A 15,534-nucleotide genomic window follows, 5' to 3' on the forward strand; every position below is an offset into this window, starting at 1 on the left:
AGAAAAGGTCACTGAAAATGACCCAGCATTTAACATTTTAAATACAGTAGAACCTCGATTAACTGAACTTCGAATATTCGAAACTTTTGTCACTTACGATTGTAAATATTTAACATGATAAGAATAACAGTATAGTAGGATATTAATTAAGACTTATATAGCGAAGTAATAGTAATATGTTCAAGAAACTGAAGCTAGCTATCAAAAGAATACTTCAGATTTGAATCTGGTAGTATTTGAAATAATCGAGCTTCTACTGTATTGCTATTGGCCTTAGACTCGACCAAGACCTTAGCAACACAACACAATAGGACAGCCATTATTTCTTCCCCCACCTTCTAATATCCCCCACTATGCCCAAAAAGGGAATTCGTGTGGCAACTCTGCTTCCTCCTTTCCTTTCCAGTGACACGAAAGACGGGTTTCACCAGCGAGATTTGATTTCATCGTGCGATCGCCATTCGACTGTCAGTCCTTGTACATCGTCATAGAGGCAGGTGAAAGTGCAGTCGGTTGAATAGCATCGCGGTGCACGGCGAGCAAAGGGTTAGCTGAATAGTATGCGAATTGCGGAAATGAATAAACCCGGTCGGAGGAATGCTCGCTGAATGGCGCATGAAAAATGGACGACGGGAAAAATAGCGTGAATTTTTTTTCCCTCCCTCTTTCTGTTTTTCGTGAAAATTTCGTGAGAGCAGAACGGCGGAAAAATTGGCTGCGCGATTGATGCGTGTAATGCATCTGGTCCCCTCTGTCGGCGCGTAATAAGAATCATGAAGGCGAGCTGATGAAAAAATATCATTAAACGCGGGAAAATTACTTACACCGATGAGCAACCGAAATTTATTACACAGCCTGTTATTTTGGCAGGATACACAAAACAGACTTGCGTTTTCAGTGCACTAATTTCATGTCTCAGTGAAACCACCGGAACCCAGATATTCAGATGTTAATGAAACTTTGTGCGAATGCACGATGAAATATGCAAGCAATTCTGATGCAGTAACTTCTAATGTTTTAAGCATTCCTTCAAAGAATTCCATTATGAAGCATGGACCGCGTAAAACGAAACGATTTCTGTGTTCTAAATTTTGCTGTAACTTCTACATATCTTATTACTACTGCCAGCCACAAACGAAAAACGTTGGAAGAAACTTTCAGCGTTGATTTCCACCCTTCCAGAGCGAGCTACATCAAAATAGGAATTTATTGTCCGTGTACTTTTCATCATGTTCCAGCGGAGTTTCATTTCAAACTCGAATCTTTGGGGTTGATTGTACCTCTTCTCAATGAGATGTTTCAAATTGAACAATCCCAAGCGGCCTCAGAGGAGGCAAACTTGCCAAAAGTCTATCCAGGGTTACGAATGACTCCCTCGCCACTTTTGACGTCCATTTTCCCTATCTGTTAACGCGGAAGCACAAAACCAGTCGGTCGAGCGGGCGTCGAGTCCTTGACGGGATTGCGGCGCTGATCGAATTGACATTCAATCTGGATCGAGAGGCGTCGCAGCGTAGTTTACACTGGATCCGATCCAGCCACGGATTCGGTTGAAGTGTCCTGGCGCGAACGCGATCGGGGGAACGCGTTACGCGGCGCATCGATAACGATGTGTGTTCCCTTCGTGTCGCCTGTATACACGCTCCTTCACCTTCTCCCTGCTCCCTTTCCTTATCCAGCATTGTTTCTTCGAGAGACTTTCCCCATTGTTCGACCACTCGGATGCAATGACGCGTGCGAAAGACGCGAACAACGACGCCTCGATTCCCCTGTTTGCGCGGAGGGAACTCGCTCGGGAAACAATCGAGAGTCTCTGGTTGCCAATAGTAATTAGACCGTGGATGTTTGCGCGGATCGTGTAAGCTCTATACGTGGCACTCTGGACTTTATCCTCTCTGTAACTGTATCTCTAATTTTGCGTATGGATTTGATGTCTTTGTCGGGATGAGCTTTCTATTTCTTGTTGGATGTTAGATTTTAGCTTGTGTGGTGAAGTTAGAGTATTTTTACTGGGTTTAATTTTTTTATATTTGGGATGAAAAATATTTGGAGATACTTTTAGAAATTTGTACATTGAACAGAAAATTTATTGAATATGTTTCTATGCTATTAGGCTATTTTTTATACGTTGCAATGATTTTATACAGATTTATGTTGTGGAGATGTTGTGACTTTCAGCAAAGCAAATCTGTTTAGGTGTATTATTTTTTCATAGTATATGTACATAAAAAAGGAGTATCTAAATGTATATACAGAAAAATAATTGAATCATTATGTTAGTGTACACCGTGAGGAACTAGCACTGTTACTAATATGAGATAAAGTTTCTTACATGGAAATTATTAATACTTATATTACTGATTTCCAACAGTAATGAGATAACTTAAATTCGACACTATACACTGTTTCTTTTATTTAATAAATTTATATGAAACGTTGTTCAACTCACTTCTGGTTAAGTATACACAGTTTAGTAGCAAGGTACAAGTATTGCATAATGAAAACAGTCGGTCAACAGACTTACAATGCACTATGTAGGTACAGGGTGTCCCAGATTGTCAAACAATGACTGCACGTTCTACGAATAGACGCAAAAAAACAACGTTATGTAAACGTAAGTGCACAGAAGCAATACATCGCAAATCGCTCGTACTGTAAATGACTATCTATTCAGCTTCACATACCATTAAAAAACCTATTTTACATAACACAAATTCTCTACAAAAATTCGCTATACATAACAACAACCAGCGAATAGACCCAAATGAAACTAACACACAAAAAGAGACGACCAAAATCGAAAAGCAAATATCTTTAAAAAGCACATCCTACTTCGCAACCCCTCAGAGACGAAGATGAAGTAGAAACCTTCCCAGCGTCTTCGCGAGCCTTTCATCTCGTCGACGGTCGAGGAGAATCGGCCGCTTGGAGTGGAAACAATCGATGGCAGTCGATTAAACTGTGCACGAGGAGAGGGCGCATTCGATCCGGATAGGATATCAGCTCGATTACGTAGCAATTCCCCCAGGGGAAGATGTCGGGGGACGCGTTTACGGTTTCTCGGATGCGCAACCGGAAAGGGAAAGTAACGCAGAGATCCGCGGCGAAGAGGATTCGCAGCGAATCGGTGGAGCACCTGCCTTCTGGGCTGCTGCGCGTTTCGATGATCGATCGAACGCTCGTCGAACAATGATGTCGTCTCGAAAATTCAACAACCCTCCCCTGGTCGTCCCTCCGGCCCTAACCGAAGACTATTATGCCGCGAGCAAATTGGCTGTTCGTACAGCTAATTGCGAGTAGCTAGCAACAATGAGGCAACGTGACGCGCGGCATTACGTCAATGGCTCGCTCTTAATTATGACCCGCGAGCACTACCATTCGATCTCATTCAAACCGGATTGCGAACCAGTCCCTCGCCAATTCTGCCCTTTCCCTTCTTCCGCCTGCCCCTCTACCACTCCTGTGCGCGGATCCTCAGCGGTGGAAACGATGTCCTCGTGAAGGATGCCGATAGCTCCGACAGCTACGACAGGATTCAAGATGCTTTGAGTCGCTTCGGATACACTGACGTCAATAGCGAAATACGTGGAGGAAGCTGACGTCAGTCAAGAATTAACTTTGAATTAGGGCTACCTAAGTACTCGCGAATAACAGAGCATAAGTTGGAGTCGATTAACTCTTAGGAAAGCATAGATTTTTGGTTTAATTGAGGTAATAATTCGATGAAGATCGTTTTAAGCTGATGAACTGAGGAATATTTCCGAACTCTTCATCGTACCAGTAAGACAAGTTCAGACATATTTGTTATTAGTCGCCATTGCAAAAATTTCGGCCAATAACTTCTAAAAATTTCTCCTGTCGCTGAAGCTACATTTGCATTAAGGAACTTCTGGTCGGGCAATCGAGATGATCAAGCCAAAGTCGATCAAAATTTTCGCTTCAACTTGGTTAAAATTGAGTTTACACGGGCAACTTTGATCGAATTCAACCTCGACTGCCAGACCGAAAGTTGCCTGCTATAAAGGCAGCTTAAGTAAACCTAAGTATACCCAAGAACAATGAAGGATCGTGAATGATAACTACTCTGAATTTTTTCTGGCCACCTCCCCGAAGACTCGAAGAATCTCTCAGTCTCCAACTCGCCCACAGTGGCACCACGAATGTGTCCATCGAAGGCGGTAAACGCTTCATTCGCTAATCGCAAGAAATAGGTTCGAGAGCTTAGGACACCTCGGGGCGGACAGGAAAAACTTCCGTGGCCGAACGGAACGTTTCCCCAGCACTTGGCTCGCTCTGCTCATTTTTGCCGGGCTTCAATCCTTTCAGAGGCTTCGTCGCCGCCCGAAAACAAGCAACGATGTATCACCCTAACGCGATTAACCCTCAAATTTTGCCCTAAAGGGATTAGGCAGGCACGACGCGGAAGAGGCTTCGACTGCACGTGCCGCGTGTTTCGGGCTAACGACACCGAACCGACTCGGCAAGAGGGAGGAAGGGGAGAGGAGGGGGGAGAGGAACTTTTGGATATTGCGAAATGAAACGGCGAGGCCATTAAAGGCCCGTTTACGCGAAAGTTTCGGCCATGGCCGAGTCTCTGCCGCGAAAACTACAGTATGATGGTTGTACGCGAGAACTTCGAAAACGGTGAACGTTTAGCGTGAATTCTGTTTACTGGAGTTTCTTCGATTTTCGCGCAACGACGTGCTTCCCTATTGTCCTGGCCGATGGCGCGCTTCCAGCGTTTCGAGGCTTCCGAAAAATCCTCGTTCACGGGACTTAAACTGCTTGACAATACCTATTATATCTCTACTTTCAGACGGTGATCGTTTTGCTGTTATCTTTTTGGGTTATCTTATCGTATAAAAAATATTGGAAGAACGAATTAATCGTTGGAACAAGCGTTACATAAAATTAAAAGTGGCCCCTTGAGGCTGAGGAGTGTTGAATAATAATTACAGCTCGTTCTACTTAATTTTCTCAGTATTTTAGTAATCTGTTTGTATTCTTGCTATGTACAACATGGTTTCTCGGTAAAGTAATGCAATTGCAATGCAATGTTTAAATCGAATATCCGCCTTGTCTAAGAGAACAGAAGTGAATCTTTCAAATATTATATTTAGAAACCTCAAGTAGTCGTGGCTGATTAATTTATCACTCCGATACGGTCTCGTTTCATTTTCTGAGTCTGTACTTGTTGCACGCTGGAGGGAATCTTATTTCATCGGAATCAAAAAAGTACTTAACTCGATAGCCCTTCAAAAGGGTGGATCAAGCTGATGAAATGAACAGGAGAAGGGACGATAAAAATTTTGAAGGAAAAAGGAGCAGCGTTGACCTAAATACCGTGAAGGGACGAATGAAAGGATCTGGCGGGAAGTAGAACGGGTAAGAGGGCGGTGGGAGGGGGGGAGAAGGGATCGAGTAGAAGAGGAAAGTGTAGAAAGTTCGTTGGGAGTTATAAAATAATTTCGTGGCGGAAACTCACGTAGCTAAGTGTATCTACTGTTGAGGCCCGAAGGTAATTCGAGGTTTATACCCACGGGTGCGGCTCGTTTCCAGGGAACTTTCGTCCGTTCGTTCGTTCCTTCCCTCGTTTCTATTCGGACGCGTCCCATTTCCGGCTCCGAACCAGTCCCGTTAATTGTGTCGTTAATGACTTTCGATTAAACCCACGGCCGAAGATCCTCGTCCATGCGAGCGGGTTTTAATAATTATTTCCATCTTCCTCGTTGCTTTCAACAGCATTCGTTGAACGACCCTTTTCAATTGACTCTGCTGTTTCTTACCTTGCATTATAGATAGTGGAGGGACGTTATGCAGAGTGTAAAATTGGAAGGCTTGAGGAGCAACCTGCTGAAATCTCGCAGGATGGGAAACTTGGGAATTCGCTCAGAAGGGATTTGTTTCTTAAATAATAATGTATGCTTTTGAGTTTTTAAGAGTGCTGTCCAATCTCTGCTGTTTTAAGTATGTAGGTAAATATTATGAAGACTAGTTTGAAGCTATAAGGAAAGAATAGCGGGGAAAAACGTGATAGTAAACGGAAGGACCACAAATGATTTTTTGTTAGAAAAGTTAGTGGAGATATCTAGTGTGTGGTCAGACGCTAATAAGTAGTATTCTTCCATTTCCTAGGACATGTAACTATACTGTTAGGTTTCAGAAGATACCTATTTACATATCATCAAAGTTATGACAAATTTCATATTAGCATATTTTAACTATACTCTTCAAATAATTAGAACAAACACAAAAAAGTGTTATAATTCAACCACGAAAAGAGAAATATAAAATATATGTGAGAACAATGTCCGAAGGAAATCAATTGTAGGAGTATATTTAAACATTTCTTACGTCCACAAAACTTGATTTATAAAAGCATAAGAAGAAACTCGATTCCCAATTGCTTAGACATAATGACAGAAATGTTTCAATTACTACTGAATACTCAACTCCCTAACAATTGTACCGCATAATTAAATTTTCTTTACACTAAACAGGCCTGTCAAATGCACCTACGCATCATAAATTCTGCTAAAACACAGTAACATAAGAAACAGAACAGAAAACCTATGTACATGCATAATTTAGATTCTAAGGGGAAAACGCTCGTCTATAGTCAGACATATTCTCTGCCGACAGAATCAGAAACTATCTAGGAAGTGACGCGTTCACAGCTCGGCAGAAGTTCGTATTAGCAAATTTACTGGCTGGATCATCGCGAAAGGGTGGAAAGGTCGTCCCCAAGTTGATCGTCGATCGTCAACGAGGACACGGTCGTCCAAGTTTTTATCGTTCGACCTCGCGCGCTCGAAGTTCGCGGCTCCCGTCTTACGTTAGCAGAACTTCATAAGCGACAGAGAACGAACCGGAAGTTTGCTAACGGGCTGACTCAGGCGGTTTCACGACAGGAGAAAATTCGCGGTGATACGCAACGATTTCGCTGAGGAATCGTAAAAATGTCCATCGCTGGCTCGGGATTTCGTGAAGTAGTGGCCATAGAGAAGCGAGTCTTCGCGAAAAGGATGGATTTTGATTGGAAACGATAGCTACAAAGAATTTTTTACGTTATATATTTTCAAACTTAGTTCCAATTCTAATGGTTACAATGAGACAATATTTAGATCCAGAAAATTTGAAGATTTTAAAGATTCCTTTCGATAACAGAACTGATAAAATCCCGTTCAATTTTGGAACATATTATAAATTCACTAGAATGTTTGCAAAAAGTTAATGACAGTTTCTTCCAGAATATAGAAGGAGTTTAACTTCTTCATGGACAAATTTATTGCACTTAAAAAGAAACGATTGAATCCTTTTAACGTGAGTTTATGGGCATTCAATAACAGATAAAAAAGTGAAGTAAATTTAATACCTTCGGGGAGAATAATAAAACGAGAATTAACTAGAATATTCATTATACATTTGTGAGTAATATTTCAGCGGGGAATTGATGAAATCAGATCGTCGATTTGCGGACATCGAATTCAGGTAGGGGATCGTCAAGCTGAGACCGCTCGTTTCGCCGAATTAATAATCTATATACGGTTGGCCAGTAAGTTTTCGAGAAAGTCGGCGGCGTGGTCGCGAATTTAACGAAGGAACTAACAGACACGCCGCTCGTATTATCCTCTTCGCCTCAAATCGGTTCGTTTTCTTGTCCCCCTAGTGAATGTGGTCGACGCCGGTGGAATTAGAATTGGAGCGTGTAATCGCGAAACAAGCGTCTTCTGGCTGGGTTTCCGTTGCATGTGCAACGCGCAGATGCAGTTACGTCGCTCGGCGACTCGCATTTGCATTGCTCGAACCACTGACTTCGCCTCGATCGACCGATTCAAACGAGATTTTAGAAAGTGATCGATTATAAGAAAATTAATACTCTGGCACGCTCCTTTGCGCCAGGAAATTATTACATTGGACTTTTCTGATTAATCTTAATGAATTACTTCACAGCTTGATGGAACTCTAATGACAAATGCGACATCTTAAGTACTTACTATAAAAGATATCTCAAGATAATGTGGTAAATATAAGTAACACTTCTTGGTTGAATAAAAATTCGAAGGAATAAATATTTATATTTTCTACTACAGAATATTACATTTATTTAAAAAATGTCAATATTCTCATTTCTCTATATTTTCAATATTTAAATACTTATCATTAACGTATAAGGATATATATATTTATTTCTCTTAAAACCTCTAGAAAGTCATTGAAAACCAAACATAAAACAGGCCCAAAAATTTCGCAGCCTGTATAAGGTTCTTTTTCACAAATAAAACGCGCGAGATTGTCTCGCTGCCGAGCGTGGCTCGCAGTAAGGGAGAAAAAAGGACTTTCGAAGGTTGAATCTAATTTACGATAGCATATTTCAAGCGTCGACTGCGAAATGACACGGAGGTTCAAGGAATCGAGAGCAAGGAAGAGCGATGACCGGGGGGTCGGAGAGACACCGTGGAAAGAAAAGGAGCGCGGAAACTTTAAACGTTCCTCGAAGCGTTCGACGACTTATCGTCCCGGTTCGATCTTCATTGGTTTCGCCGTGCTCCGTTACATTCGCGGCGTTTCAGATTGAAATCGGGCAAAATTCGATAGGAGGTTAGAGGTGTATCCTTCTCGTAGAAGGTGGCTCGTAAACTCGCCGACCCGATAGGATGCATTTTATTCCTCCCTTCGGGACGCGTTATCCGAACATGCTCGTACCGCGATAGAAGCGCGCGGAAAGATATCATTTCTCTCTCTCTCCCTCTCTCTCTCTCTTTCTCTTTTCCTTCGTACAGGACATTTCAATGTCCTCTATCGGTCGTGCACGAACGACCACCGAGAAAGTCGGTAAATTTTTATCGTTTCAGATCCGCCAGATATTACGAAATAATTGAGATTTTTATGGGCAACTCCTTCCTTCGTTCTCATTTGTCTTCTACACGCTTGCTAGTGTCTATAATATTATCAAAATCAGGGGGTATAATTGAAAATAAAAATGACAGAGCGTTTGGAGCGTTATTTCATGATTAACATTTTTATGAGCAATTTCTTTCGGGTTTATAATCCATTCCTTATGCGCGAGAATTTTTTTTTTCCTTTTTTCTTTTTTTAAATATATATATTTAATGCGGTGTATATTTGCTTTTAAGGTATATAAAATACGCCCACAAAGCTTCAGTTATTTCTGCATCACCCTGTAGAGTGACCCGAGGGATAACGAGCTACATCGTTGCCGTTTCCTGTGGAATCATTATTTTGAACCCAGACACCCGATGATCGACTCGTATCCTTGTATCTCGATGCACGTCGTGAAAATGCATTCGCTGGCGCTTGATATATGACGAAGGGGGTAGGACGGTGTAGAGGGGCAGGGTTAAAGAAAAAGGAGGTCGGCCTGGGTCGGAGTTCAGGGGTGCGACGTGGACGAAACGAGGGTGAACGTTAAAATTGATGATCCCGTAGGAATATCCTGAGCAAAGCACTTATCGTAAGTCACACGTGTCACGTTGCTGATTTTTCGAATTCTTTCGGATATTTCCCGCGAATTCCTTGCTTCTTTGTGTCCCCCTTTCGCGACTGTTGTCGAGAACGTTCTTTGTGTGTTGTAGCCACTTTTCAGTTGATGACTCTAAGGAAACTTTCAAACGTAGAGATTTAACATATTCTTTAATCAAATCAGGAAGGCCAAAAATATAATTTCGTCTATGCAAAATATTGAATTTGAAAGAGCAATGTATTTGAGGAAAAGAATTCTAGAATAATTACTGACTTACTCAGTTTCTAATTTTCATTGTGAGATACTGAAAGTCAGTTTTATCCAATTATTATGGTATTCTTCTTGATCAATTTCGTGGTTCTATAAAGACAAGAAATGCTTCCATAAATATAGCTATAATAGGAGTACAATTAATCAAGGATTAATTTCCTAAGATACTTCCCATGCAAATAATGTCGTTCTTTCAGCCTTCTGTAAGTCTGTAACCATAAATCTCATGCCGAGATGCATCTCAGGGATTCAGGTGTTCTTAAACGAGCGCAGAGGGTCTGAGCTAATTATAAAGTTAAATTAAATATTGATATGCAAGGATTGAACTTCCCCTCGCGGAATAGGTTGTGTCCCGTGAAATCCTGCGCGAGCTTCCTTCAGATATGCGATCGCTGATCACTAGGGTATTCGTCAACAGACGGTATTTAAATGACCCAGCAACTTCTAGCTTAATTAGAAAGAAAATTACAGTGTATACACATTTAGTTCCCGAGTTCTGTCGTTCGTCAGAGGCATCGACGAACGTTGTTCACCCAACACCGAACTGGGACGCAAGTTTAATGTCTAATTTCAATTTTAATAGACTCTGCATGAATATGCCTCGGCGACTGTCGCAAAACGACTGATGAAAAACAAGGAATCTCAATTTCGATCTATGCTGATAAGTTTATTAAAAGTTTCCAAAAATTTCGGGCCATAGAAACTAGCACTAATTAAAGATTTGGATGAACATAGAATAAACAATTTAGATATTTAAAGCACAAACTAATTTCAATGAATTTTCATAGACTGGTCTGTTTGTTTGAATATCAAAAAAGTGGGAATTTACTTTCACTAATAAACACGTAATACCTGCTGTTCGGAGAAAAAACGTTCAAAGTAAGACCTAGCTCAGTATCTTGGATCTCTTTAGGACTACAATCTTGTTCATTCCTATCCACTACATTGTGAAAACCTCTGCAAACTTAGTTTAATTCCAACTATTTGACATATACGCATTCAAGTTCGTTAGTTTGCACTGATAACTAGAATCCAGGGAAACCGAAGCTTTGAAAGCTGGAATTTACCTTCATAAATCAAAGTTTAACCACCTCTGTTTTCACAATCCAAAACCTATAAAACGCAATCTGGCATTGCTTTTTTGTCCAAAATTGGTCTTGTACTCTATGCATGTTAAACACTTAACTCCTAAAAGTTGAATTTTCCTCTCTTCGAGCCTTCATAAATAGAAAACTATTAACCCTTGTGCAAACTTTCTGTCAGTCCAATTTTCGTTTACTGAGCCACTGGTACCTGAAAATTTCGATAAGACCTGAAGGTTTTCATTCGAATTCCCAAGGTTCGACCACATATCTCAAACCTAAATCTTAAAGCCTAAGAACACTCCCAGTGAAACAGCTCAATGATATCTGCCCCAGCCTAAAACACTCTAACGAGTGACGGTTACCTATTCCTCTCGCTAACAGAATCTCGATCTCCGTTCCCCAGCGCGAGTGCTTTCCATCAACGATCCAGCAGCACCGAAACGTACGAGAAAGCCGCAACAGTTGACTCATAATTCGCGGATTACAGCGATTCCACGCTCTCTCGGAGCGGTCGTATTTATATAAGGAGGATCGACCTCCGTTCTAACGAGCTGACTCAGCCAACCTTGCCGTTTCATCGCCTGAGAAATCTCGGATTAGAAACACCGCGCCTAAAATCGTTCCGCGGTGCAACGACCAAAGTGCACGCGGCCGTGTCACGGAGAAGTTTACGCCGCGTTCACATGGCCACGCCACCATGCCGCCACCGCGATCGATAAATATGATCTCGTAGAAGGCCGTGGCGCAACGGTAGCTCTCACCCCCAGGATCGTAACGGGTCCCCAGATATGCGAGATTAACGCTTCTAAATCGTTCCTTTCCACGCGATCCTCGAGCTGCGTTGAGGCCGAGCCTTAATCGACCGCTTAAACGCGTTCGGCTCGCTGTTTACTTTGCTCGTCTCGCCGATTAGAGCAACGCCACTTGTTCTTCCCTTCGATCGCGAAGGAAACCTCTGCATGAACGAGACAAGTGGGTTGATATCGATAGAAACGAGGAGGTATCTTGGGGGTAGAGATGCCTGAAGAGTTTGGGTTACAAGAACAGTCCAAAGTGTTATGGTATCGTATTTTGTATTGTTGTGAGCTCAGAAAATGGCAGCGGGTCTGATTAGCTCTGTGGAAAAAATATATAAAGACGGCACACGTGCATTTTCCTTATTAGTCGAATTGGTTATACCTATTGCCACTACTAGTAGCAAACAGGACACGTCTCATACCCCTGTGTCTCCCTCTTAATATCTTCTGAGTTCCCAACAGTACTTGCAGGTATAAGGTGTTAGGCTATAAGTAAATGAAATTTGAGGGGTAAGATATTATTGCAAATAAGATGAATCTTTGCTTTTACTTAACTACCCCCCACTGCAATCGCGGCTACTACCGCCAGGATCATCTTAATACCCCCCATGGGACGACATCGTCCACTGTAAGCACTCCTGCCCTCCACCATAATCTCATTTTCCCCAAAAGCGTGACTTCCTTATCGCGAACGCGGCCTCTATCTCTCCCATCCGCCTCCCCATTCTCCAGGACATTTTCTCTGCCTCGAACTTCATCCTCCTATCGTAAACCGGCCGATGGGCACGACCGTACGAAATCGCGTGACTCAGCGCGCGCAAGAACGATCCGAGGCAATAATCGACGGGGTACTCACCGGACTCCGAGACGGAGGGACTGCCCGCAGACCTGTCGGAGTTCCTGGAGCTGGTCGTGGAGCTGGTGGAAGAGGACGTGCCGAGCGAGCACTCGGATATGCTGCGCCGTTTGGAGAGGAGGGCCGCCGCGGCGGCCGCCGCCGCTCCTGGGCCGCAGGAGGAACTGGTCGGGGCACTCGAGCTCAGCCCATGGAGCCCGTGGAGCCCGTGGAGCCCGTTCAACCCGTGCAGGCCCGTCTGGCTCGTCAGCTGTTCCAGCCGTCGCCTGAGGAACCTCTGCTCGCGGGACAGCTGTTCCTTGTGCACGGCGTGCTTGCGCTCGCGGTCCTCCAAGCTCTGTAACCGAGAGAGGCGACGATTAACGTCGTGTACAGGACCACACGTGTCCCCTGGACGATGCCACCTCGCCGCCGAGGCGGATCGATAACACGGGAAGAGGGAACCTTGCGTCGAACAGCCTGCCTCTCGCTGCCTTCTGCCAGAGAGTTTTTCGAGGTGCGCCGGGATTTCACTTAAGGGGTTGGATCACGTAGAGGGTTCAGGAGGTAGTGTTTGAAATTTTCGAATTTTTCGAAGTGTGGTAGGACTTTAGATAGGGGGTGGATTATGTTTGGCGATTGAGTAGATAGGGTGTATGAAATTTTGGAATTTATGAATTCTTCGAGATGGGTCAGGATTTCACTTAAGGCATTGGATCATGTAGAGGGGTGAGAATATGGTGTGTCTTTGAAATTTTTAATTTTTTAATTTTTCCAGGTGGATCAGGATTTCACTTAGGAAGTTGGGATGTATAGACTTTCTTCTTCCTGAAAATATTAATTCTATGTTCTAGGTATAAATTAAGGTCACAAATTGAATTTTTTGCAAATGTGACATAGGTCGTTTTGCCTTACAACCACAGAACTACGCAAGGAATAAAAAAGTGATACGTTTTGCTGCAAAATTCCCAGTAGAATAGAGTTTAATATTTCTGTCTTAAATTCTAGACGAAAAAATGCATAATATAACCGAGGATCAGATGTTAATTACGTTGTAGCTGTTTCAAAGTTGTGTAACTGGCTTTCCTTTATTCCATCATGCGTTCTGCCGAATGAATGCACTGAAAAGGAAGTTCAAGGGACTTCGTTTTGTGGATATAAAACTCGGGAGAAAAATTGCGGAATTAGTTGGAGACATGGCTCGTTAAAGTCAGGGATTATACTAAGCTTCCAGTAATTTGTAATTTCTGATATGAAATTTAGGAAATTTAAAATTCTCTCAGAAACGTTTATGACTCTCTAATTAGTACGGAAATATCATTTTCTCTGTTTTATAGTATGGATTATTGTTATAACTTGTAAGCTCGAACAAATACAGAGTATTCGCGAGGAAACAGGTGATTCTGCTCCCGAGAATTAAATCCAGAAAGCAAAATAATTTAACAGACCATGGCAACTTTTTTGCTTTGAATATTTAAATATTTAAAAATTTGAATATTTGGGAATTTGAATATTTAAATATTTAAAAATTTGAATATTTGAATATGTGGAAACTTGAATATTTAAATATTTGAATAATTTGAATATTTATAAATATAAAGTATGAAACTACAAATAGTTCATATAAGTATCTATACCTCAGAATGAAATTCATAACTACTACCAGACACCTCTCTACTAATATTAAGCTTAATATAAAGATAACATTTTAAATATAATATCTGTTTATTAAAAGGGAAGCAGCTACACAAATATTTAAGAAGAGTAGCATTACGTTTTCAATCCGCTTTCAACCAGAAGAAAACAGTTACTCATTTCTCGATTGGCCATGGAAATCCTGAATCATCAAGACGGCGTGGAAAAGGAGGAACATCGTGTTGCAGAGGAAGAAGAGATTTCTAATTTAAATGAAAATAGGGGGGAAAGCCTCTGCCCGAGGAAAAACGTCAGATCGAGCGGAAAGTTCGGTCTTTTGTCTAACAATAGCGACAAATCCGATTGCGATGGGAATCCGCGCGTTTCTGCTCGCTTGATAGCAACTGCTTCCGATGCTCTTAAACGAGCACAGGCTCCACCTAATTATAAAGTTAAATTAAATATTGATGTACAAGCATTCTCGACCTGTTTCGTGGAATAAATTCAGTCTCGTGAAATTCTGCGCGATCCTTTCGGACGTGCAATTTTATTTCAGGAGCATCATCCACGATATCAGCGAAACAGGTTCCTCCTTTGTTATACTCATCACCGACAAACGTTTCGTCAAAGAGGGCTCCCCACGAAATACAGAATTTCAATTAACATGTGAAACGGTACATTCGTCGGAAACTATATTCAACTTTGCAAGAGGATCCTACGTAATTTTCAGCAACAATGATTAATTACTTCAATTATCTGCCTTTACTCTACAACCTCACACTTTGAACCATAGTAAATGAGACACGGTATTCAAAGTGTCACTCTCTTACTTCCTAATATAATAGCCACATCAAATATTCTCATCCTTTACTCTTCAATAAGAGACACTATTATCACCTACAAATAAAGTACCCAACTATTCAGCTCTTTAGGATTACTCACACTTCATTGACCTTAGGATTACTTAAGAACTTGTTACAACATTTAAAAACAAAATTGACGTATTAGTATTTGAAGGGGTAATGGTGGACACAGGGTTGCAAGCCATCGATCAAGTAGATCGATATCGGCAGAGCAATTATGTAAGAGGGGACGCAGAAGATTGTCCAGTGACGACGCTGGCATCGAGAACTAGTCCGAAGTGTGGCCAGCGTTATCGAAGACCTAGTCCCAACTAGATTCAATTAAAGAAGACACGACGCATCGTGCATCCGAAGTGATCGAGGGCCTCTGCAGTAATTAAAACGACGGATCACGCGATCGGGAATTAAGAGAGCCGATCACGATCGTCGTTATTGATTCGTGTACCAATCGTGGATGGAGCGTTCTTTTTTCTTGCGTCCGTGACCAGATGAATCGAATATGCATCGCGTTGGAGGCTGTTCCATTTACTCGAACATCCTTTGCACACGGTACATCATTTCTTAG

At 42.0% G+C, this 15,534-nt stretch overlaps 1 protein-coding gene across 2 annotated transcripts in view; it reads right to left on the bottom strand.

Moving 5' to 3' along the window:
* Mxd (MAX dimerization protein) overlaps positions 1 to 15,534 on the bottom strand; it is a 206,623-nt gene that overhangs the window by 51,297 nt on the left and 139,792 nt on the right. For both annotated transcript variants that reach the window (XM_076385142.1, XM_076385141.1), the window contains exon 5: positions 12,493 to 12,829. In XM_076385142.1, coding sequence (XP_076241257.1) covers positions 12,493 to 12,829 — 337 coding nt within the window. The remainder of the gene's footprint in view (positions 1 to 12,492; positions 12,830 to 15,534) is intronic.

This window comes from Calliopsis andreniformis, chromosome 9 (genome assembly GCF_051401765.1).
Source record: "Calliopsis andreniformis isolate RMS-2024a chromosome 9, iyCalAndr_principal, whole genome shotgun sequence".
NCBI classification, from domain to species: Eukaryota; Metazoa; Arthropoda; class Insecta; order Hymenoptera; family Andrenidae; genus Calliopsis; species Calliopsis andreniformis.